This window comes from Maniola jurtina, chromosome 22 (genome assembly GCF_905333055.1).
Source record: "Maniola jurtina chromosome 22, ilManJurt1.1, whole genome shotgun sequence".
Classification (NCBI taxonomy): Eukaryota; Metazoa; Arthropoda; class Insecta; order Lepidoptera; family Nymphalidae; genus Maniola; species Maniola jurtina.
In genome coordinates, this window is record NC_060050.1 from 9,221,076 (window position 1) to 9,248,710 (window position 27,635).

At 36.4% G+C, this 27,635-nt stretch overlaps 1 protein-coding gene across 1 annotated transcript; it reads right to left on the reverse strand.

Moving 5' to 3' along the window:
* Window positions 1-9,004: 9,004 nt before the first annotated feature.
* Window positions 9,005-27,575, reverse strand: LOC123876820 (apyrase-like). The gene is made up of 11 exons (XM_045923185.1): window positions 27,444-27,575; window positions 25,182-25,404; window positions 24,134-24,331; window positions 23,571-23,701; window positions 21,277-21,424; window positions 20,413-20,539; window positions 19,625-19,779; window positions 18,932-19,022; window positions 18,475-18,621; window positions 17,494-17,660; window positions 9,005-9,235 (listed from the first exon to the last, which is right to left on the reverse strand). Exons 1-11 carry the CDS (start codon window positions 27,542-27,544, stop codon window positions 9,095-9,097), a joined length of 1,629 nt encoding a protein of 542 aa, XP_045779141.1. The 5' UTR covers window positions 27,545-27,575; the 3' UTR covers window positions 9,005-9,094.
* Window positions 27,576-27,635: the final 60 nt, after the last annotated feature.

Sequence of the window (27,635 nt, forward strand, 5' to 3'; positions counted from 1 at the left end):
GCGTTGATGCCTCTGTTTTACATAATACCGGGTTTACATAACATTTACCTTTATACAAGAGAGTAAATCATTGTATCATGTGTCATGACAATATTCAAATTACAATAGAGCCACGAAAATTAATGGTTCAATATTGACTGATATTATTGGGAGTCAAACTAAAATCTAAATATTTTGTATCATGACATTTGAAATATACGTCACTACTAATCAGTACTGTTTGATTGTTGGTTTGTCCTTCAGGCCACAATGAAGCAACGGGTTGGCGTGATTTTTTCACGGACATAGATTAAGACCAGCAGGATATTTTACCTTTATTTTTAATCCTTTTTTTTTAAGAATATTAGCCATGCTAATCATATTAATACTCCCCTTTCCCCTCAAATTAAGCGTAAGCTTGTGCCAGGAGTGGGTACGACAGTTAGTGCAACGGGTGTGGTTTGAACCGCCAACCTTTCGGAATTCAGTCCGCTCCTGAACCGTTGAGCTATCGAGGCTCTAAATTGAAGGCGCATTGAAGGTTTTCTACGAAAAATTATTTAAGTATCACTTACTAAACCAGCAATGTAGATCCAACCAATGTCAAATGAGTTCGGTGGCTATCATTCAGTCACAGTTCACGACAGTTAGGTAACTTCTATTAAAACGTCGAAGCTTCGACGTCACTAGTAGGTAAGCGTCAATTGTTAGTACATTTGACGCTAGGTAGCTCTAAGGTAGGCCTATTTTACTTTGATTTCACGTTAGAATCACACTATCACACATATTATAAAGGCGAAAGTTTGTATGTGTGTGTGTATGTTTGTTACTCCTTCACGCAAAAACTACTGGACGGATTGGGCTGAAATTTAGAATGCAGATAGATTATACCCTGGATTAGCACATAGGCTACTTTTTATCCCGGAAAATCAAAGAGTTCCCACGGGAATTTCAAAAAACCTACATCCACGCGAACTAAGTCGCGGGTATCAGCTAGTATAATATTATAAAGGCGAAAGTTTGTATGTGTGTGTGTATGTTTGTTACTCCTTCACGCAAAAACTACTGAACAGATTTGGCTGAAATTTGGAATGGAGGTAGATATTATCCTGGATTAGCACATAGGCTACTTTTTATCCCGGAAAATCAAAGAGTTCCCACGGGATTTTGGAAAACTTATATCCACGCGGACGAAGTCGCGGGCATAAGCTAGTAGCCTAATATTTGACATAATCATCGATTCAGGATCAAACTAAGAATTCACTCACTCCAGTTCACTCTGACTCAGTGTTGAACACTGAGTTAGCGATTCATATCACCGCTAGGGAGTGACATAGGCCACTTATCTTGGAAACTCAATGAGTTCTCACGGGATTTCAAGAACTAAATCTATTCATGGGAAACCACAAGTGGAGATAAGTGCTTGGGACACTGAATAATTAACTTTCAAACACTTGAAAATTACATAATTCATTAACATTAAATACCACAGAACATCTATTAAAGCAAGGTACCCATTCGGCCCTCGATATAAACGGCATAAGTTCAGCAATGCAATTTCACGGCACGTTGCGTCGATGCAACTTATAGAACGACTCTTTGTGGGAAATTAATATTGGAATGAACGAGTGAACAAAATGAATGCATTTAATAATCCGGCTTTTTCGTAGGGTTGGCAACTTGCAATTAATGCTTTTAAAATTTTCTTGGAAAGTACACAATAATTTTGCTATTATCAATAATCCAGATAGATTTTTTATGGTACAACAGAGATAATATATTATTATTTTGAATGTGCTGTTTACGCAATGTTGCTCCTAGTTGGTAACTCAATTGTTAGATTACTTTTGCGGTGAGGATTTGCCATACTTCACATGATTGAACTATTTTTGCCACTTTGTATGTATTTAGATTTTACAGGATAAAAAGTACCTATGTGCCAATCTAGGGTATAATCTATCTCACTTTTAAATTTCAGCCTAATCTGTTTAATATAATATTTTGGTCTTGTCCGCGGTCCGACTTATAACAAAGAAATATTCATCTCTATTTACCGAGAGTCTGTTCTCCTTTTTCATAAAATAAAGCGTTCTATTTCTATTTCTCAGCTTTTATCATTTAAATTATTTTCATAATAACTTCCCAAGTGCCAACCCTAATTATACGAATAAGCCAAGTTATTAAAACTTGTTTTTGTTCCAGTCTATTATGCGGACTCCGTTTTCCTTCTACATCGTTGTCTTCATTGCTCAAGACTGTGCCTATTTTGTAGAAGATTAACCTTTCAAATTGCTCCTGACAAAGGTCTAATTCTTTGAATTGTCTGATCCCTGAGTGATGAATCGCCTTTTAATAATTATTTCAGTGCAACGTATTTAGGGTTCCGTGACCGAAGCGTGCCAACGGGACCCTATTACGAAGATTCCGCTATCCGTCCGTCTGTCCGTCCGCCGCGCGTCTGTCTGTTTGTCAGCGGGCTGTTTCTCGCAAATCGTAATAAGTAGAGAGTTGAAATTTTCACAGAATGTGTATTTTAATTGTCGCTATAACGACAAATACCTACTAAAACTTTCAAAATGGCCGCAATGAAAATAAAAAATAAAAAAGTGTTATTTCTTGTACGATGCTACTGAAACCCTTCGTGTGCAATTCCGACTCGCACTTGACCGAGTTTAATTTTTATAAATATCCACCAATCATCAAGACAAAACATTTAAAGTTACAGACACTAATTCTATTTTATACTATTTTGAAATAAAATCAAAGACAGGTTACATTGTAGCAATAGAAAGCTCGTCAAATTCTACTAAAATTTAATATTTTACTCATGTTCTTCTATTAGTTTCACGATAAAATAATGCAATGCAATAAGCATTTCCGATCGTACAAATCGTTTCGAATGTGGACTAAACACCGTTAAATTGGACCTATTGCAGTAAACTCGAACGCTTTCCTGTAATATCACGTTCCGGTGTTTCTGTGACTTTGTATTATTGTTTATCAATAAAACCAGGTTATTAAAGCTACAAAGTTTTGAACTAAAGCCTCAAAAGGCCAGTGGTTTTAAAGGTGAAATTGATGGTCGTGATAGCCTAGTGGTTAGGACATCCATCTTCTATTCGGGAGGTCGGGGTTCGAACCCGGGCACGCACCTCTAACTTTTCGGAGCTATGTGCGTTTAAAAAAATTAAATATCACTCGCTGTAACGGTGAAGGAAAACAACATAAGGCAACCTGCACGCCCGAGAGTTCTACAAGATTCAAGATTTTATACTTATATGCATAAATACATAATGTTCTCAAATGCGTGTACATAGGCTGCACTAAAAGTATCGGGAATGGAATATTTCCACTGTCCCTGTCATATTAAAATCTTTTTAATTGAAAATTCCTTGGTTTTAAAAATCGAATACCATTTATTTATTTAAAAAAAGATTCTCGGTCTTTTCACAATATCTTGTCAAACTTGTTTAGTCGTTGAGAAAATGGAATTGACTCGAGAAAATTCTAGAGCGATGATTTATTATGACTTTCGAAGTGGTTTAACACAAAAATAGTGTGTTGACCGGATGATTTCTGCATTTGGTGATGAAGCCCCATCCAAAACCACAATTTATCGCTGGTTTGCTGAATTTCAACGTGGACGTGTCAAGCTCAGTGATGATCCCCGTCAAGGTCGTTCAAAAACTGCAGTCACCCAAGAAAACGTTGATGCTGCTCGTAAGCTGATTGAGGAAGATCGACATGTGACATACCGCAAAATTCAGGCAACTTTAGACATTGGCATGAGTCAAATACAAATATTCTTGCATGAACCATTAGCTGTAAAAAAGTTGTTTTCCCGATGGATACCGCATTTGCTCTGTGAAGAGCAAAAAGCGACTCGCGTTACTTGGTGCGTCAGAACTCTCGAAAGATTCCACGCAGGATCCTCAAATGCTGTATACAACATCGTATCAGGTGACGAATCCTGGATATACACGTACGAACCCGAAACAAAAAATCAGTCACGAGTTTGGGTGTTCGAAAATGAGTTAAAGCCAACAAAAATTGTTCGTTCACGAAGTGTTGCAAAAAAAATGGTGGCCACGTTTGTCTCCAAAACCGGCCATGTTGCGACTATTCCTCTTGAGGGACAAAGACCGGTTAATGCAGAATGGTATGCTAGCATTTGTTTGCCACAGGTCGTTTTTGAACTCCGTAAAGAGAACTGCAACCGCCGCATCATCCTCCATCACGACAATGCGAGTTCTCACACCGCGCACAGAACAAAAGAGTTTTTAGAGCAAGAAAACATAGAATTATTAGACCATCCGCCGTACAGCCCCGACCTAAGCCCTAATGATTTCTGTACTATCCCTAAAATAAAGAATACATTGCGTGGTCAGAGATTTTCATCACCTGAAGAAGCTGTGGACGCCTACAAAACGGCCATTTTGAAGACCCCATCTTCCGAATGGAATGGTTGCTTCAATGATTGGTTCCATCGTATGGAAAAATGTGTCAAATTTCGCGGAGAATACTTTGAAAAGCAATAAATACATTTTTAAATAGTAATGTTGTGTCACTTCCTTGATTCCCGAAATTTTCAGTGCCGCCCTCGTAAAGTCTGCCAATCCGCAATTGACCAGCGTGGTGGACTATGGCGCAGCCCTCTTCATACTGAGAGGAGATCCGTGTTCTGTAGTGAGCCGGCGATGGGTTGATCATGATTCATGATGATAATGAATAAGCATTTCCAACCATTTCTGATCGTTTTGAATTTGGACTAAACACCGATAAATTGAACCTATTGGAGTAAAATCTCACTTTCCTGTAATATCACGTTCTGGTGTTCCATAATTTTGTATTATTAATTATCAATAAAGCAGGTTATTGTAAAGCTACAAAGTTTTGAACTAAAGCTTCGATAGGTCAGTGGTGTTTATTGATGTTTTTCAATCGGCCAATGGAGTTTATTAATGTATTTTGGCTCTCATTTGAATATTATCCAATAAAATCTATGAAATTTTGTAGATCAAAATACAGACTATGTCTGTGGTTTTCCTGATTCCAAATTTCTATTGGTGAAAAAAAATTCAAAATCGCTTCAGTGCTTTCAGAGATTACCCCCTACAAACAAAGTCACACACCTTTTTATAATATTATTATAGATTATGCTATAATCCTTAGGTAATCGTGTGTCTATCTCTCAGGCTATAAGCAGTTTGGAATCTAATCTCGTGGCAGCGCGAATTGTGGTTTCCGGTTGGTATTATTGTTCAAATCCGTTTTGAATAGTAATAATACAAAATAATACATTCTTGTTTTATTTCAACTTAGATAAATATAGCAAATTTGTTTTTAGGGTTCCGTACCCGAAGAATGTCAACGGAACCCTGTTAGAAAATAAGGCTCCGCTGTCTATCCGTCAGTCGCTCCGTCTGTCTGTCAGGCTGTATTTCGTGAACCCATTATAGTTAGAGTTGAAATATTCACAGAATGAATAAAAGTTTTAATTAAAATGGTCACATGAAAATTAAAAAAAATTTAAAAGTGTTATTTTTTGTAAAATGGTTAGGAACCCTTAGAGTGCATCTTACCTCCGACTCGCAATTGGCTGGTTTTTCGTAACTCATAAACTACTAGATTTTGGTAAAACTACAAAAAACTATTTTTTTTTTTGGTAGAATTCGTGATTGTAATGAACACAAAAAACTATAACCTAAGCCTCATATTTTTAGGGACCTAAGTATAACGTATTGGTTTTTAAGCATGTATTTCGTGGTATAAAAGTCTGTCTCTGGATGAAATAATAGGATCATCAAAACCAGTGCACGCACAGTCGTTTTACGTTACAAAGGCCGCCTACACACAATAAAATTGTTACGGCCATTTGCAAAACGACTATGGCTTGTAATTAAGGTTTTTACGGCCACATTCTTTCGCGCGTAACGGAAAATGTGTTCGATGCACATAAAAACAAAGTTCAAATCTATTTATTGGTTCCAAAAGGTGCCTCATGATCTTTTCACGCACGTCTGGTCCTAAGGGCGACATAAAATTATAACTAAGTAGAATAAAGTCAGGATTGAACGCCAATTGCTTAGTCCCATAAACAACCGCTATACAAAACATCATATTATCATTTTTAACCCCCCACCCAAAAAGAGGGGTGTTATAAGTTTGACGTGTGTATCTGTGTTGTCTGTGGCATCGTAGCTCCAAAACTAATAAACCGATTTTAATTTAGATTTTTTTGTTTGAAAGGTGGCTTGATCGAAAGTGTTCTTAGCTATAATCCAAGAAAATCGATTCAGCCGTTTGGAAGTTATCAGCTCTTTTCTAGTTACTGTAACCTTCACTTGTTGGGGGTGTTATAAATTTTTAATTTACACTTGTATTACCCTATTGTGAAGGACGAACTTCGCTTGGTACCTTCTGAATCTAATATCTATCCCTTTGGGTCACTGAGTCAACCGAAGTTGGTTATTAATATACCTACATGTTCCACTAACATCACACTAATATTATAAAGGCGAAAGTTTGTATGTGTGTGTGTGTGTGTGTGTGTGTGTATGTTTGTTACTCCTTCACGCAAAAACTACTGAACGGATTTGGCTGAAATTTAGAATGGAGATAGATATTATCCTGGATTAGCACATAGGCTACTTTTTATCCCGGAAAATCAAAGAGTTCCCACGGGATTTCGAAAAACCTAAATCCACGCGGATGAAGTCGCGGGCATCGGCTAGTACAGTATGTAACCAAATTGTCGATTTGGAACACCAAGGTAGGAAATCAATTTGTCGAATTGTTGCGAGTTCCCACTAACTTCCGCGTAGAATGTTTCGGGAAAATCGTTCTGCGGTAAACGTTGTACGGTGACCTTTATTGGATCCTTTTTGAGCCCATTACACAACTTGGTATTGGAGGATTAACTGTGAATTACAAGAAACTTCGTCGAAGTTCCGTTTTCGGAAATTTAATTAATATTCAGGGACAATATTGCCTAAGCATATTATAATACTAGCTGATGCCCGCGACTTCGTTCGCGTGGATATAGTTTTTTAAAAATCCCGTGGGAACTCTTTGATTTTCCAGGATAAAAAGTAGCCTATGTGCTAATCCAGAGTATAATCTATCTCCATTCTAAATTTCAGCCCAATCCGTCCAGTAGTTTTTGCGTGAAGGAGTAACAAACATACACACACACACACACACACACACACACATACAAACTTTCGCCTTTATAATATTAGTGTGATTAACGGGCAGGTATATACTACATACCTAGCAGGATTAAAATAATGATTTTGAATTATCGATATTTCGATCCAGTTGCATGGGTCGTGGTTTACATAATGTTGTTAAACCGCGAAATAAGCTTAAAATCATTATTAGTTGGAATGGAATAGAATAGAATATATTTTTATTCAAATAAACTTTTACAAGTGCTTTTGAATCGTCAAAATAATTTACCACTGGTTCTCCTACCGATAAGAACCAGCAAGAAACTCAGCGGTTGCTCTTTTCAACTGTTCAATTTACAATAATATGCCATACTATACAAACAAAAACGCTTAATCGCTTGGTTGTACAGCTTTATGGGAAGAGTGGTAAGTAGCCACGGCTGAAGTCAAACCAGACCGGAGGCTGACCAGAGACAATTTAAAAATTATAAATTCCAAAATTACCACTGCCGGGAATTGAACCCCAGACCTCCAATTTATAAAACCACAGCGCTAACCACTGGGTCAGGGGATTATGTGTCGTGTCTAGCTTGAATTAATCCATACAAATCGGATCTTTGTCACAAAGATACCATCCATACCGATCTTTAGTTGCGTATAATATTTGTCTTCAAAAGCTTTTTCCTTCTGCCTGGGTGTTTTCATAGGAATAACGAAGATATTCTTACAAAGATTTTCATCGTTTATACGATTCATTGACCTTTTATAACATGAGCTCTTAAAAAGGTCTCTGTTCTTCGAAATAAATTTCTTGGAATAATATTTTGTGATAAAAATATGGAAAAACTCGATTATTAATTTTAAGGGTCTATTATGGGTACACTTAGTTATTTTACTGTACGTACCATAATAAAATTAGGTATAAATGCGAAAGTTCTATCCGTCCTAACCTGTCTGTCTCTATGTTTGTCTGTCTTTCTGTCTGTTTGTACTCTGTCTATCTGTTAGATTTTCATGGCTGAACCCGTTTTGACGACATTTTCCCCAGAGATAGCTTGCGTCCTGGAAATGGACATACCCGGATAATCAAAGATATTCATTTCTGATATGATCAAATATAGAAATTCCAAGCATAGCTCTCTCCATCGCACGGTGAGTGTCAATCAACTCTCTTTTTTTTATTCAGAGACAAGTTAGCCCGTGACTGCAATCTCACCTTGTGGTAAGTGATGATGCAGTCTAAGATGGGAGTAGGCTAACCTGGAAAAGGTATGGCAGTTCTTGTTAAAACCACACCCTTTTGGTTTCTACGCAGGATGAAAGCTAAATCGCTTTGCCGGTAGGGTGGTAACTAGCCACGGCTTTCTTATGGGGTCCATCCATAGCTGTTAGCGACCATGTTTGGCTAAAATATAATTTGCATATATATTCTAGAATGCTTCTAGGTATTAAAACTGGTGTACTCTGCACTCGCTGAAGCAATATCGGTTTGATTATGGATACAATATTATGCTAATTTGTCCGACCGCGGGAGAATACCTCAATCATAATATTATTATTAATCTTGCACTAATATTATCTTGTGCTGCGCGAAATATTATTCTCATTATGGTAGAACTAGCCTGCACTTCATCCACGTGGATTTCGGCTTTTTTTTATATCCCGTGGGAACTCTGGGTGGATTTTCCGAGATAAAAGTATCTCGTATCCACTTCTGTACCAAACGTCAAAATCGGTTAAGTGGATGGGGCATGAATTTTGTAAAGCTTTTAGGTAAGTTCCAACTAACTGACTAGAAAAATATGCATTGTTCACAATAAATAGATATTTTTAATACTTAGGTAATATTCACAATAAGTTCGTTTCAATAAATTAAGACAATAATTGTGTAATCGAATCCCGATGATACTTAATTCATGCATTAACAGTATATACTGTTACACCTAATTTTGTAAGCAAGGATCTGAAATCGCTAACCGGCCATCTAGGTCCTTGATGATTGGGGACTGCTGGCGCACGTAGTTCATTAGTATTTCGTAGTCCACCCCAAGCACTTCCACGTTCTCACGGTTGTTTGAAATCATCTGTGAAATAGAATAAAAATTAGGTTAAAAAAGTGGAAAGAGCCGAGGTCGCACACGAAGGGTTCCGTACCGTACAAAAATTGACACTTTTTAATTTGTTTTGTGATGGTAATGGTTCACGGTTTTCGGATTTTCCCTTTACTTGTGCTATGAGACATTGCTATCTACCAAATTTCCTGATTCTAGGTCAAGGCCAGGTACCCTATACGTTTTGTTTCCGAATTGGCAGATACGACGGACAGACAGACAACGAACTGATCCTTTTTTATTTTTGAACACAAAAGTTAAGGTGCCCTGTCCCGGGTCTGAGGGTATTATTAGATAACAAAATTGGGTACACAGATAGCTTGCATCCCAGGGCTGGGCAATCAAAGAGTTCCCACGGGATTTTTGGAAAACCTAAATCCACGTGGATGAAGGTTGAAGGATCTATCATGGACATAGGCATTTATCCCGGAAAATCAAAAGTTTCCGCAGGATTTTTTGAAAAAACTTTATTCATACGCATGAAGTCGCGGGTATTAGGGGGTAGGTATTAGCTATCCAGTACTTAATAACAATTTATTTGAAAACAAATTTCATTCTGATCACGAACACCGCAATCGGTAGCTTTAATAATGTCTTTTTTGTACCAAAAAAATACAGGCTTTGTTCTTTGTCAGCGGCATTTAAATTCTCGGTTAAAACGAGAAAAACCCAAAACTAGAAACAAATAAGTTCCCAACTTGTGTAAATTGCGGAGGAATTGGATTCATTCCGATCATGAATCGCCGCAATATACTGGTTCATTAAATTGTACCAAATTTCTCGCTAACATCTACGTAGACCAGGGACGGCGAACCTTTTTATATTTACGTGCCCATTTTTCAAAAGAAAAAAGGGTTCGACCTTTTTGATGCCAATTGCTAAGGTGCGTCCTTCCGGCGTCCGTGTTTCCTGCCACGTGTAATTTAAGTGTTTTCAAGACACCTAAGCATCTTCTATGCAAGCGCGATCTAACCTACTAGTAGAGCTCATGATTGCTTTCCATTAGCCATAATTGGGATGATGACTGTCAAAATAAATTATTTCTTACTAGAGGATGGCCGCGATTTCGTCCGCGTGGATGTAAGTTTTTAAGGATCCCGTAAGAACTGTTTATATTTCCGGGATAACTATCTCGGTACCAAATTTCATACAAATCGGATAAGCGGATGGATCTTTAGGGATCCCGTGGGAACTTTTTGATTTTCTGGTATAAAAAGTAGCCTATGTACATCCCCGGGATATAAGCTAACTCTATACCAAGTTTCGTCAGAATCGGTTAAACTATTGGGCCGTGAAAAGGTAGCAGACAGACAGACAGACAGACACACTTTCGCATTTATAATATTAGTATGGATTAACTATTAACCCTCTAGGTCTTCCAAAATTTGTAAAATCCCTAGCCGCTGCTAATTTTTTAAGTTTACTAGTCATTTAAAATTATCGTTTGACTGAAATGTTCGGCAAATTACGTCAACGTTTATGAAGTTACATCTGTGTATTTCATACAAGCTCCCTTACTAAGCAAGCGTTTTGATGTTTGATATAAAGTCGCTGATTTGACTAGTAGTCATCATCCCTATTGGGTACACCAAACAAGGGTATCTTGGCGACAAGGGTATCTTGCAATAAAAAAACCACAATGAAGAGAAACCAGCGCAAATGCACTGACCTTAAACTTTTTATTTTGCGTTTAACATTATACTAAGACAGTATCGTAGTTGTCGTGAGTGTTACGGTATTGTATTAGTCTGTGTAATATCCTAATGTCATCTGTCACTTGTCACATACTTGTCACTTGTCACCTATCGCTGTCTTGATACAATGTCTGTCTGTGTCGTGTGAATGGAAATAAAATCAAATCCAAGAGCATCCATCTTTTATTTGTAACACACCAATGAAATATGGTGCCAGAACAGGGATCACAATAAAGAAAAACAATGCAGGACGAAGATTTTGTGAACACAAAGCCTAGAAGACCACCAGGTCACAGCGAGTCGTCAACCAGCCACGCCATGACGCCATTGCCAGTAGGCATGACCCTGCCGCCGTTCATCGTTGAAGGTAACAACGTCCCATTGCTATGGAAAAAATGGCTCACACGACTGAAAGTCTATTTAAAGGCAAATAATTTAGATGAAGCCGAAGATGCACGTAAAACAGCCATTCTCTTGCAATTCATCGGATCAGATTGTCTGGAAATTTTTTACTCATTTGACCTAGATATCGAAAAAGTTAGTTTTGGCGATCTCTGTAACAAATTTACACAGTATTTCACTCCGAAAATAAACGTCACGGTAGAAAGGCATAAATTATTTAGCAGGAAACAACTACCAAATGAATCTATAGACACCTATGTCACGGATCTAAAAAATTTAAGTCACACTTGTGAATTTGGTGACATACGTGAAAGCTTGCTCAGAGACATATTTAGCTGGAACTGCAACAACACTTACTATAAAGAAAGGATTCTAATTGAAAAACCGAACACCCTAGAGGAGGCAATAAACATAGCCAAGCGCTGTGAGTCTACTAAACAACAAGCAAAAGCATTGGAAGACGCATCATTACATTTCATAGGACGCGTGTCAAGATCACCAAGTCGCAGAGACTCTTCCCATAGAAACAGGTCCAGACACCAGTCACAGCAAACACGTCAACGCACACCATCAACGTCAAGTCAGAGGAATACATCATGTGGTCGGTGCGGTCAGGTACATAGATTCAAGTGCCCAGCTCAAGGTGTCAAGTGCAGAAAGTGTAATAAGTCCAATCATTTCGCTCAGTTTTGCCGTTCACATCAAGTAAAAGTAGTCAATTGTGAAAATCAGTCTGTAAATAATGAATCTTTGTTTTATGTTGGTTCTGTCTACTGTATACAGGATGATAAGTCTAATTTGTCAAAACCTTGGAATATTGATCTATGTATAAACCAAATACAGGTAAATTTTTTATTAGACACTGGAGCAGACACAAATATTCTATCCATTCACACATACAACTCATTAAATCTGCCACTTTCCAACATACACAAAAGTAAGAACACACTTTCTACATACAGTGGAGAAATTATCCCTCTGGTAGGTCAATGCAATTTGTCAGTGATTCATAAAAATAAGTCATATACAGTTAACTTTCATATTGTCGACATGAAAAGTCAAAATATTATAGGTAGGGATACCTGTAAAACTTTAAATTTAATAAGAAAAATTAATAGTGTTTCTTTCCAGAATTTAACATGTCAAGATATAGTTGATACAAATAAGGACTTGTTTGAAGGTTTAGGTTGTCTAACAGATTTTCAATGCGAACTAACCTTGAAGCCTAATGCAACTCCATCTATAGAGGCATGCAGAAGGGTTCCATTCCGTCTTCATCAACCACTAAAACAAGAGCTAGAATCTATGGAAAAAAGTGGAGTCATACAACGAGTTGAAGAGCCTACTGAATGGGTAAGCGCTCTAGTCTTAACCTCAAAAAAGAATGGTAAATTACGTCTGTGCATTGATCCTAGAAAGCTAAATCAGTCAATTTTAAGATCACATTTCCAATTTCCAACCTTAGATGAAATTAAATCTAGTCTTGCTGGAGCTCAGTATTTTTCAACATTAGATGCCAATAAAGGCTATTGGATGCTCAAGTTGTCAGAAGCTTCTTCTAAGCTCTGTACATTTATTACACCTTTTGGACGATATAGATTCACTAGGTTACCCTTTGGTATTAATGCAGCTCCAGAAATATTTCATAGAGAAATGATAAAAAGATTTGGTGATATTGAAGGTGTTAAAATTATGATGGATGATTTTCTTATTTATGGTAGAACTGTAGAAGAACATAATCAACGGTTACAAAAAGTCTTAGAAAGAGCACGTCAAATTAATGTAAAATTTAACAAAGAAAAGTCTGTGTTTTGTCAAAAAGAAGTCAAATATTTAGGCCATATATTTAGTGAAGAAGGTGTACAAGTTGATAAGTCTAGAGTAAAAGCTATTTGTAACATGCCAAGTCCTAAAAATATAACAGATCTTCAAAGATTCCTAGGTATGGTCAATTATCTTAGTCCATTTATTAAAAATTTGTCACAGCAAATAAGTCATTTGCGAGCACTTTTATCAAAAAATACTGAATGGTATTGGTCAGAGCACCATGAGTCTCAATTTAATAATATTAAAAAAGTTATTTGTTCAACACCTGTCTTAACATACTATGACCCTAAAAAGGAAATAATTTTATCTGTAGACGCATCGAAGGATGCCATGGGTGCAGTGTTATCCCATGACAAGCAACCCATTGCATATGCATCTGCTTCTCTAAGTAAAATACAACAGTCCTACTCGCAGATAGAGAAAGAACTACTAGCTGTCCTCTTTGGTTGTACTAAGTACCACCAATACATATATGGTCATAACATAACAGTGGAGACAGACCACAAACCTCTCATAACTCTTTTCAAAAAAGCTCTATATGACATTCCCCCAAGATTGCAAAGAATCATGCTTAGATTGCAGCCGTATGATCTAACTGTTGTATACAAGCCTGGTCGTTACTTATATATTGCAGATACTTTGTCTAGAGCAGCATTAAGTGAAACTTGTTTGTCAGAAGTTGATCAAGATATAGATTTACATGTTAATATAATAATGTCTAATTTGTCAGTCAGTCCAGAGAAATTAAAAGAAATTCAAGAGTCTACAGTCCAAGATCAAACATTAAGTCAAATAATTCAATATTGTCACAACGGATGGCCTGAACATAAGCGTTCAGTTAGTCAGTCAGTCAAATCTTATTATAGTCTCAAAGATCAAATATATGTCATTGATAACGTTGTCTTCAAATCTAACTGCATTATAATCCCAGAGTCAATGAGAGAGTATATATTAAAACTAATTCATTCTGCCCATCAAGGTATAAACAGCTCAATCCGTCTAGCAAAAACTACAGTCTTTTGGCCAAATATGCAAAATGACATAGAAAAATATATAGGTCAATGTAACATTTGTCTATCTTACCGTCGAAATAATAGTAAAGAACCAATTATGCAACATGAGTATGAAAACATACCATGGTACAAAATTGGTATAGATATTTTTGAATTTGAACGAACTAAATACTTAATGGTAGTTGACTATTATTCAAAGTATATAGAACTTGCCAAGTTAACATCAGGCTATTCAGCTAGCCAAGTAATTACACATTTAAAGTCAATATTGGCCCGTCATGGAATTTGCAGGATTGCAATAACAGACAATGGCCCCCCGTTTAATAGCAAAGAGTTTAAGTTATTCACTCAAGAATGGGACATAGAACACATAACTTCTAGTCCATACTTAAGTAGGTCAAATGGTTTAGTTGAAAGGACTATTGGAACTATAAAAAATATGTTAATTAAGTGTAAAACTGACAAATCTGATATGTATTTAGCATTACTTTTGTACAGAAATACCCCTAAACAAAGTCAATATTCACCAGCAGAGCTGTGTATGTCTAGACAACTGCGTACAGTAGTTCCTACTGGAAAAGAAAACTTGCTACCTAAGCTTTGTGATATGAATAAAATAAAGAAATTAAATGAAAAACAAAAGTCATACACAAAATTTTATTATAATAAACATACAAAAATGCTTAAACCATTACATGTAGGTGATAAAATCTTATTTAAACACAAACCTGAACACAAAAAATGGGTTCCTGGAGTTATTATTCAGATAGGTCCTGAACCTAGAAGTTATCTAATAAATAGTGAACTAGGACAGTTTAGGAGAAACCGTCAGTTTATCATTAAACAGTCAGTACACACATAATATCATTTTCCACAGCACACAACACAGTCAGTATACCTATAAAGATGTAAACAAAATGAAATTGTTATTTGTTAGTAAGTTTGTTAGTATTTCAATTATTTAAAGATGTAAACAAAATTATTAAAAATTAAATTTAGTATTTAAATTATTTTTCAGGAAAGGTAAAGGTTCAAAAAAAACAAATGTCAATTTTAGTAGTAGTCTGTCAATGTATCGAGAAAGGCAAAGGTTGTAAACCATGCAGCCTGGATAGTCATAAGTGATTTTCTTGTGGTGTTATAAAAAATAATGTTGTACTTGTACTATGTATATACTTGTGTTTATAAAATATCTGTCGTTGTCATAATAATAAAATTGTTAACAGTTAGTACCTAGTGTTAAAAAAAAAAAAAAAAAAAAAAGGGAGATGTTACGGTATTGTATTAGTCTGTGTAATATCCTAATGTCATCTGTCACTTGTCACATACTTGTCACTTGTCACCTATCGCTGTCTTGATACAATGTCTGTCTGTGTCGTGTGAATGGAAATAAAATCAAATCCAAGAGCATCCATCTTTTATTTGTAACACACCAATGAAATAGTGAGAATTTGTCCTTGTAGTTCTTTCTTTTTCCGACTAGAAGAAAAAAGACAAGCGACTGCTAGAAGTCGTCTGAGCATGGCTCTATATCACCTATTGCCCGTAATGCCTGTAGTAACTAAAAAGGGAACAGTATTTTCTCTTATAGCATCAATAGCACACATGCCAATGGTTTACCATCCCTGACCTTAAAACGTTCACCGAGTTAAAATTTGACGGTAAATTCGGTCTGGTATGCGAGAATTGGACAATCTCTAAGCTCATTTACACAGTTTTGTATCGGAATAAAGTTTAAACGACCACTTTGCACTGAGTTGAGACTTGTTATTGAGGAGAGTGTAATAAACTTTTGGCTGTTAGAATTCTAGTATTCAGACAATGTACCTACTCTAAAATAGATGTAACTAATAGATAAAAATCAACTCACTCTTTATAACATAATATATACTACAAAATAAATTGTTTGCTGTCCGTTACCTATGCATTCGCGCATCGTTCAGCCGATTCAAGCTGATTTCAAACTACGAAATATAATATAATATATAAATATCGCTCACCCTACTTTTAAATGTCACTGTTCACACTAATTGCGATATTTATATATTATATTATATTTCCGTAGTTTGAAGGCAACTTGAGTCGAAACTTTGTACAGTTCTTTTTGACACTTGCATGAAGCTCACGTACGTAAGGATACGCAAACTTTAACCACTATATGAAAATGGTGGTTAGTTTTTCACGATGTTTTCCTTCCCCCTAAAATTAATTGTATTAAGGGGCATGAGACCGGCCTGTTAAATAACCATAAGCCTACGTTGTCGTATTAGTTTACAAATTGCGAAAAACCAAATTAAATTTGAATTTCGCGGGCAGGCCGGTCTCATGACCCTTAAACGCACATAGGTCGGAAAAGTGAGAGATGCTTGTTCAGGATCGAACCCCGAACCCTGAATAGGTCAAAAAATCTTAACATCTGCTTCAGGGACAGTAAATTAATTATTATCAGTGGGTGGAATTTGAACCAACAATCTCACGGACTACAGTCTGCCCAATAAACCGTTGAGCCATTGACTCCCTGATGTAAATTCATTTGGTTTATTTGACTCTATTTTACAAAATTTCACAAAATCCACGATCGTTTCGCCCACACGAGTTGTATCAATTTCACGACACAAAATTGTTACGGCCGTTAACCGAACAGCTACATAGATTAAAATTTTCCTTTTTTTTGAACATTTTATTTTACGCGCGATAAAATTGACATTCTGATATCACAAATATCGCTGCTGTGAACACGTAATTTACCTTCCTACAGGAATTTAGTTTTGGCAGCTGGCTCTAAAAATTTTTTACAAAACATATAATATACAATACATTATAGGAAATTCGAACGCGTGATTCCAGAACAATATTGTAATAATATCACTTTCACAATTTTTTATTCAAATCCAATGTTTGTATTTGTAGCAATGTCAGTATTAGTTTATTTGATTATGATTGTGATGAATAACGTAACAAGTAAGTTCTTCAATAACATAAGGTACAAGTGTAAATTAAAAATTTATAACACCCCCGACAGGTGAAGGTTACAGTAACTAGAAAAGAGCTGATAACTTTCAAACGGCTGAACCGATTTTCTTGGATTATAGCTAAGAACACTCTCGATCAAGCCACCTTTCAAACAAAAAAAACTAATTAATATCGGTTCATTAGTTTAGGAGCTACGATGCCGCAGACAGATACACAGATACCCCTCCCCTCTTTTTGGGTCGGGGGTTAAAAAAGGTGGTATGTGATGTCACCTCATTACGCCATCTCGACCTGTCGCGAACAATATGCAGATATTACTTACACTGAATCCATCGCCGCCTCCACCAAGGAAGCTCTGTGAGACCACTTTGTACGTCTTGTTGACATCCAAGGGTTCGTACCGAGGGACATTGCAGTCATTGCAACGGACGGTCGCGTTCACTATCCTGCTGTTAACTGGTCGTAGACCGTCAAATACCCCTCTGAGCCCTACAAGTTTAATAGGATTTTAAAAAAACTGGCCAAGTGCGAGTCAGACTCGCGCACTGAGGGTTCCGTACTCGGGTAATTTTTGCTCAATAAATCAAAAACTATTATACTTACATAAAAATAAGTAAAAATGTGTTTTAGAATTTACAGATGAAGCCCTTTCATATGATAACCCACTTGGTATTTATTCTTGTACTTGTGCTATAAGACCTACCTACCTGCCAAACATAATTGTAGGTCAACGGGAAGTACCCTATAGTTTTCTTACAGACACGACGGACGGACGGACGGACGGACAGACAGACAGACAACAAAGTGATCCTATAAGGGTTCCGTTTTTCCTTTTGAGGTACGGAACCCTAAAACCCCGAATTCAATAATCACAAACACTGAAATCATAAAAATAATTAATTTTCCAAATAATTTTATTTCAATAAGAAATATAAAGCTGTTATAATGAAATAAACTTTTACAAATACATTTGAATGGTCTCATGCATCTACTACTGATTCGGAATGCATTCCTACAAAGAAGATCCAGCAAGAAAGTCGTCGGTTGCTCTTTTCAATGATTCGATTTAATTATCAAGTACTGGCTGATGCCCGCAACTTCGTCCGCGTGGATTTAGGTTTTTAAAAATCTCCATGTTTTTTCATCCAAAAATCACGTAAATAAGTTGCTCCGTTGTGGCGTGATTAAAGGACAAACTTGAGACAAATTAACGAATCAACAAACAAACACACTTTTGCATATTTTATACTATGGGATACAAGAGTTAGTGTAGTTATTTTTCTAGTCGGGTAAAGTTACCTACCAGAAATCTGCAGCATCCTTGCACCAGGAAAAGGCTGGTTGGCGACTGCAAACTCCAACGCTTCCAAGACATACTGCCCTTTCAGGTCAAATACTTCCACTTGGTTCTCAAATGGCGTCGATAGCAGCAGCTTTTCGAATGTTACGTCTGAAAACAGAAATACTGACTGTCTCATGCCCGCGACTTAATCCACGTGGATTACATTCAAACCAACCCCTATTTTACCACCCCTGTGTTGAATTTTCAAAAATCCTTTCTTTGCGGATGCTTATTGCTTACGTCATAATAACTATCTGCATGGCTTTCAGCCGGATTCGTCCAGCATTTTGAGCTGTACGTTGATAGGTCAGTCAGTCAGACAGTCAGCTTTTTCTTTTTTTTATATATATTTACAAAGAAAAATGCTGTTCGACGCCTTTGTCTTTGTCTTTTTGGAGATTTACTTAGAATTACTTACTTCCTGCGTCAATATCAGACCTCACACCGCCCGTGTTTGTCAAACAGAAGTGTGCGTAATTCCATTGATTTCCTTGTGCTCTTTCTATCGCCTGTAAACCAATTATACCTTACTTAAAAATATTGCTTATAGGTACATTAACTTGATTACGTCCAACTTAATGACTTCCTACTGAAAGGCATTTCATATTCAAGGAGTAGATAAATAAATAAAAAATCGGTCAAGTGTGAGTCGGGCTCGCACACGATGGATTCCGTACAAGAAATAAGACTTTTGAATTTTTTTTAAATTTTCATGACGGCCATTTTGAAATTTTTAGTATTTCTTGTTATCATCATCATCATCATCATCATCAGCCTGTGGACATCCATTGCTGGACATAGGCCTTCCCTAAAGAGCGCCACCACACCCGGTCCTCAGCCTTCCTCATCCAGCCACTTCCCGCCAGCCGCTTAATATAATCGGTCCATCGTGCTGGAGGGCGTCCCACACTACGTTTGCTTAAACGCGTTCGTATTTCTTGTTATAGCGGCAATAAATATACTCGTACCTACACATTCTGTGACTTTTTTTTACTCTCTACCTATTACGGTTCGTGAGATACAGCCCGCTGACGGACGGACAGTCGGACGGATGGACAGTAATAGGGTCCCGATGCGGATACGGACCCTAAGCAAAATAAAAAAAACGTACAGCATTCATAAAAGCATCGCAAATGAAGCTTCCAAGGTTGCATTCGCCGCAGGAGCACCTCGACGATAGCAGTACTTTAGAAAATCCTACCAACTCTGTGGCTTTCTCCTCTATGATTGGCAGGTATTCATTAATCTTTGCCAAAACATCAGGTGCTGAAATCAAAGTTAATCCAAGTTATCGAAGGAATCTTAGCGTAAAAGAGATTCTAGATCCACTCAACAAAATAAGTAATGACGATTTCAAAATAGAAAACAATTTTTGTCGTAGATTCTGTTTAGTTAAATCGTTTTGTCATCATTATAAAGTATCATCCAAACCTGCGCGACCAAAGGAACAACGAAGCGGGCACGTCAGCTGCGTGACGGTCGCCTCCCACAATATACAGGGTGTAACAAAAACACTAGCAAAAACGAAGACGGGTAATAGTAGTACTGATGATTACTGATAAGACACCACAAAAAACTAGGAAAAAAATTAAAAAAATCCTGTATTTTGAAAAGTTCACAATATATCGCAAATAAAATATCAGTCTGACGCTAGAGGTCAACGAACGTTCCGTAAATAGGTCACTCGAAGTCAATGCCGTATCGTAGGTGGGGCATTGACCCTAGTTTTGCACGCTATGCAATGCGGGTTTGGAAATACTAAATCACTAAAACTACAAGATAAGGTAAATGGTTATTGGCATTGGACTGTATTAAGGTAGTATAATAGTAACGCTAAGTTTTTGCTAGTGTTCTGGTTACACTATGTACTGTGTTATATTATGCAATCTAATTAGATACCTTGTTCAACGTCATTGCCAGCAAAGATAGGATCACCAGTCCAATTAACAAGTTCCCCTTGTTCGTCAAAGTAAAGCTTGATTTCTCCCAAAAATACTGTATGAGCAGCCGCTTGAACCACAAGCACCTAAATAATAACAAATTAAAAAAATTAAAGTCAAGGTCAAATCATTTATTCGAATTGGGTACCATTGCTGGCCTTTCAGGAATTAGTTGATCCGCCTTTTGAGTGACCCTATATTGAAATCTAGTGGGAATACCGTCGAAGGGAGTTGGTTCCACAAAATATATCTTACTTTATTAATTATATTGTGTTAATCGATTAGATTGTAATGTGATAAATTAATTAACTGACTTTTTATAGTTTTTATTGTATATTAGTATGTAGGAAAAAAGCTGCCAATCCATAATATCCATACTTAATATTATAAATGCGAAAGTGTGTCTGTCTGTCTGCTACCTTTTCACGGCCAAACAGTTTAACTGATTCTGACGAAATTCGGTATAGATTTAGCTTATCCCGGGGATGGACATAGGCTACTTTTATCCCGGAAAATCAAAGAGTTACCACGGAATTCCTAAAGATCCATCCGTTTAACCGATTTGTATGAAATTTGGTACCGAGGTAGCTTGCGTCCCTGTAATTGACATAGGCAACTTCTTATCCCAGAAAATTAAACAGTTCCCACGGGATCTTTAAAAACCTACAACAACACGGACGAAGTCGCGGGCATCCTCTAGTATATTATAACGGTTGCTTCCTGGTTGGTTATTTTTCCGTTTTAATCTTTCCTGAGTCCTAATTCATTTATTACTTCTTATAAAGTACGTTGAGCTATCTCAACACAAATATCTTCTACTTACAGATCTGTTCTCTTGTTCGACTACAATTGGGTAAGGTCCCTGAGGCACGAACGCTATACCCGCCGGAGGTTCTGTATTTATTAGCAAGGAATGGCTGTGAGCTCCTACGACGATATCTACGTACGGACTTGCTTTCAGAGCGATTTCTCTGTAAAAATACAAGATAAATGTATTGTATTAAATACAAGATAAAGTTGAAAACTAAAACCCGACTGCGATCGTCTTAATAAACGCTAAAATATTATAGTAAAATTGTTTTTCTGTCGCTTGGTATATTTTAATGTTGTAGTACATTTATGTTTATGAACTCAGAATTTTCTCCTCTTTCGTTTGACACACCACTCGATACAATAGCAAAAACAAGTGTAAATTAAAAATTTATAACACCCCCGACAAGTGAAGGTAAAGACCGAAAAGACCTGATAACTTTCAAACGGCTGAACCGATTTTCTTGGACTATTCCGCGCCTACGATCCAAAGTATCAGAGTTTTCCAAAACATCATTTTCAAATAAATAATTATGTATCAAGGCAACGTCCATCTTGACAGCTTGACATTTGTCAATTGACATAATATTATGAACCTAACGGTTATGTAACCTTCTTTTCTACAAGAAAACTAGAAAAGAACTGATAACTCTTAAACGGCTGCACCAATTTTTTTGGATTATAGCTAAGAACACTCTCGATCAAGCCACCTTTCAAACAAAAAAAACTAAATTAAAATCGGTTCATTCGTTTAGGCGCTACGATGCCACAGACAGATACACAGATACACAGATACACAGATACACAGATACACAGACACACAGATACACAGATACACACGTCAAACTTATAACACCCCTCTTTTTGGGTCGGGGGTTAAAAAAATTTTGAGACACGTCTTTTTTCATGTAACATCTGTTTGGTCATTTTTTTTCCTATAAAATTTAACCTATGTCACCCGGACCCTTAAGACGAATCGATGACACCTCATTCATCAAAATCGGCCCAGTAATTTAGGCGCTACGGTGGAACACACAGAATCTGGATACAAACATGCATACCCACATACATACATATGTACATAGACTGCTAAAATCATAACATCATTCAATCATTGTACTATTTTCAATAAAATAAAAATAAAAAATTATATTCCAACACCACTGAAATAATTAATCTATACGAAAACAACAGAGATGATTGTAATTATTTGCTTCCCCTTCATATAATCACCCAATTTATTATCTCTCGCTCCTGAAATAATTTACTTGTAAGATGTAAGCAAATAACTGGTAATTGAATTTATTACGATTTAATATACGGGCACGATACTGTGAAAAAATTCACATAATTTCATCATGAAACTGTGTAATATATGGACTATAAACATATTACTCAAAATAGCTTTTTTGGATCAATAAAATATCTCTTTCTTGTCTCTGGTTCGCACCACTTAGAGCTCCTTCACATTAGGTCGCAAGCAGTGCGGCAGCAGCGCGACTTGTTTAGTTTAGGGTGGCACACATTTCAATAATGGATTCCAACGGAAACATCATTGTTGCTGCTGCTATTGTTGCTTTTCCTTCGGTGCCATTGACGTCGCGTTCATAATAAAATTAAAAAATACTGGATTGATCCTTTGTTTCGAAATCGGCATATAAATAGTGATTATATAACAGTATACAGTGCTGAAAAGTAGTAATAATTAAAAAAAATTACGTTCGAAAGTCAAAAAAGTCTTTCGGTGAATTGTTACGTCTTCTTGAATACAATAATTGTATACATAATCATCATACATAATCATAATCAATAATAATTGTATACACGTGCGCTTGCAACACTGGTTGGAAGCCGACTGATCGCGCGCGGCTGCCGCGCTGCCGGCCGCTATGTCAAATCACGTGTCGTGCGGCTGTCGCGCTGCTCATTTTAGTATGGAAGTCTGCCGCTTCTGAACAGCGCGACTCTCGCGCGACAGTCGCGCTGCTACTGCCGCCTTGCTTGCGACTTAGTGAGAAGGAGCTCTAAGACATGGAATACCCTTTTGGCTTGCATGTGTTGGGTAATATGCTACATTTAGGCTGCGTCATCACTTACAAGCTGCTGGAATTTAGCGCTGGTCTAAATATTGGCCCTTACACTTTTGATCCATTTTTTTTCTTTGATTTCTTTGATTCAAAATTGAGTTCAAATTCGTGATTTCAATCAATATGGTATAATTACAGTAAAATTGCAATTACACCGTTTTGTTTTCCAACTGCTTAAGCATCTATAAAAACTATCTTTGCAATATCCATGAATTCTTACTGGTCTTTTTCAAGTCCACAATGAGACAAAACGACGATTATGTCCACGCCCTCCTCATTCAGCTTCTCAGCCTCCCTTCTTACAGCCTCTATTTCATCAGTGAATGTCAGATTACCAGTAGCCGCCAATTCCTGCCAACAGTCCATTTAATGACAAGTGTAAATTAAAAATTTATAACACCCCAGACAAGTGAAGGTTACAGTAACTAGAAAAGAGCTGATAACTTCCAAACGGCTGAACCGATTTTCTTGGATTATAGCTAAGAACACTCTCGATCAAGCCACCTTTCAAACAAAAAAAAAAACTAAATTAAAATCGATTCATTACTTTAGGAGCTATGATGCCACAGATAGATACACACGTCAAACTTATAACATCCCTCTTTTTGGATCGGGGGTTAAAAATCAGAAGGCCTTGATAATAATCTATAAGCAGTTTTAAAAGTGATAATATGCTGGTTGTAAAAATTATGTGAAACCAGTCAAATCGGTATAGAAACTAGTATACGCGGAAAATAAATGAAAGAATGAATGAAATGAAATAAATAAATGAAAGTGCCTTACGTTAGTGGTAGATATGATAACGCCTATAATACCAATCTTTCGTCCTTTTCTCTCAATCACAACGCTTGGTTGATATAAGCCTTGGATATCTGGCTCTTCGTCATCGATAATGTTGGCTACAACAACTGAAGAATTCAAATGTTGGAGATATGGGACTACTCCTTCTATACCATTGTCGAACTCATGGTTGCCTAGTACCTATGGGAAAGGGGAACTTTATTTATTTAATTGAAAGTTATGTTTCTACTGACTTTTCCAACCATCGATAGACAATCACGTTGTGTGCTGCCAAAATAAAAACTGGTTTACCCCTTAGGAAAATCTTAGTTTAATCTTAGTTTCTATAGTTATAATTCTTACTTAGAAATATTGAAGACAAAATTGATTATTAATATTTATTATTGTATTTCATTCTATATTTATAACAAAAAATATTGTGACATTTTATTATAAAAATAATTTGAATTTTTGGATTGACGTATAATGTATATTATCAAGAATAAATGACTATGACTATGACTATGTCTACGTCATACCTAATAGCTATCTGCATGCCTTTCAGCCCAATCCGTCCAGTAGTTTGAGCTGTGCGTTGATAAATTAGTCAGTCAGTAAGCTTTACCTTTTATACTATACACCCTTAGGGTTGAATTTAAATTCCTTAGCGGATGTCTACGTCATAATAGCTATCTGCAAGCTAAATTTTAGCTCGATCCTTCAAGTAGTTTGAGCTGTGCGTTGATAGATCAGTCAGGCGGTCAGTCAGTTTTTTTATTTATATTTATTTATTTATTTATTTACTATAGTACCACCCACAGAGTTACACATTTAGATTAAATACATGTTGTTCCTTAAATTCTAGGGCTCTTATGCAACTCCACTTACGGGCAGTCACAGCATGCATTAACATAAACATAAGTCGTACAGTAAAATATAAAAAATAATATAATAGCTAACCTAAGGACTATGAAAATATAGGATATTTAGATATGAATATATATAGGATATTTAGATAATCTGGAAGCAACAATAGTTTATTAATATTTACGTGAGCATCATGGTGTATCATATTCATGAACTCCTGCGTAACATTCCAGCGAAGCAAGTTGTACCATATAGTGCCCTGAAAGCTGTCTCCCCCGTTCAGCACTATGGAATCTGGTTCTCTTTCTAAAGCCTGTCTGACCAGAGTAGCTATACGGGCGAATCCGCCTATGCATGGCGCTACTTCTGGGTTGCATACTGTTCCAGATGGACTTGTTTCCACAAATCTGAAATAGGTAAACTTAAACTAATTATACGTAGAAGTACTAACGTAAAAGAATCAGGGTAACCGACATAGGCAACGAGTTGCAAAGCTGAAGAGGATCGTCTAGCTGTTCATACACAAGTGTAAATTAAAAATTTATAACACCCCCGACGATCCAAAGTATTTTTCGACTTTTCCAAAACATCATTTTCAAATAAATAATTATGTATTTAGCCAACGTCCATCTTGACAGCTTGACATTTGTCTATTGACATAATATTATGAACCTAACGGTTATCTAACCTTCTTTTCTACAAGAAAACTAGAAAAGAGCTGATAACTCTTAAACGGCTGAACCAATTTTTTTAGATTATAGCTAAGAACACTCTCGATCAAGCCACCTTTCAAACAAAAAAAACTAAATTAAAATCGGTTTATTCGTTTAGGCGCTACGATGCCACAGACAGATACACAGATACACAGATACACAGACACACAGATACACAGACACACAGATACACAGATACACAGACACACAGATACACACGTCAAACTTATAACACCCCTCTTTTTGGGTCGGGGGTTAAAAACCAACGAGACCAATGTTATCTTGTGCCATGTGAGTGCAAGAAGTTATTATTAAATACCTATTAACTAGATGAATAATTAATGAAGCTCAAAAAGCTTCCTTCAAAACGCTGTAACGTTTTTCTCCCCGTAAATGTAGTCCAATTTTCATAATTGTTAGAAATGTTGTAGATATAATGAAGAGCTATGCTCGTACCTTTCAATTTTAAAGAAATATTGCTTATGTTAAAAGTTACTAGCGTCTAATTATCCATATTTTTGTCCTAAAATCTTGAGTTTTTTTATGTAACTAAACTAAAATACTATAAAATAAAACGCACGAGCCTAGATTAAGGTGTACTGAATCTAATGAGACCAAAGTTGTCTAATTTTGTAAACGTAGAAAATATTTCAAGAATAAAATGTAGGCAAATGCCTAATAGACTTGCAACTCTATCGAACGATACGAAGGCAACGAAACGCCGTGAACCCGATAGCATTTTTGAAAATACCTAAGTAGCGTCGCGTTTTTAACCCGCGACCCAAAAAGAAGGGTGTTATAAGGAAGTAAAAGCTAGTTTTAAATAAGCTTGGTGCAGTTAAAACAGTAGTGGCACAAAAAAAGAAATAAGTTACAAGCATTCATCTAAGATTACGTCCAGAGACTATAAATTCGCGTAATATCTACTAATAAGCGTCATGTGGTGAACGCTGCATGAGGTGTAAATATTTTCACCGCAAATAACGACGTTCGCTCTGATGGATATTTACGCTTCGACGTAATTTCTGGTCGAAAACAGAGCACGACGCAATGTTTTGTTAATGTGGATGCAGATTTATAATTATTGATATTTACAATGTTATTTTTATTCTGGTGTGATTCACGTTATTAATTAAAGTAATACCAGCTAAAAGTATAATACAATTTCTGTATATTTTTTCTATAGTGACGTAAATTCATATAAAGCTATGACGACACCTGTGCGTCATGAATGTGGGTTGAAATTTGGTATCTTGATAGCTTGCGTCCCTGTAATTGACATAGGCAACTTTTATCGCGGAAAATCAAACAGTTTCCACGGGATCTTTAAAAATCTAAATCCACTGATGATGATGATAATGATCGTATATACTTTCGCAAATCGTATAGACTTTCGCAAAGTCCTGCTTCTATACAATATTCAAGAAGCTTACATTAATAATAATTATATACGTATATCAATTTTATATTACAATCTACTATTCAATTACACTGATCGTGAGTAATTTACTCTTATCTATAATTGACGAGTTCTGTTCTCCATCTCCGAAGACATTCATCAGATCTTCACCAAGCTAAAATAGAATTACCTACCAAACAAAAAAAAAAATCAAAATCGGTTCATATTTGGCAGAGTATTCGCGTAACAAACATACAAAAAAAAAAAAGAAAAAACATACAGTCAAATTGAGAACCTCCTCCTTTTTTTGAAGTTGGGTAAAATAACCGCCTACCTTGCATGGAAGTCGTTATAATGCACTACATTCAATTCATACAGTTGAGCACTGACTAGAGAGCAAACACTCAAAAACACTGAAGTCCTGATACTCAGCATGGTTGCTCCTGATACTAGTGGCAGAACATTGCGATCTCACAATATTATATACGAGATAAGATATCATAACACGATAATCTTTATTGTAATC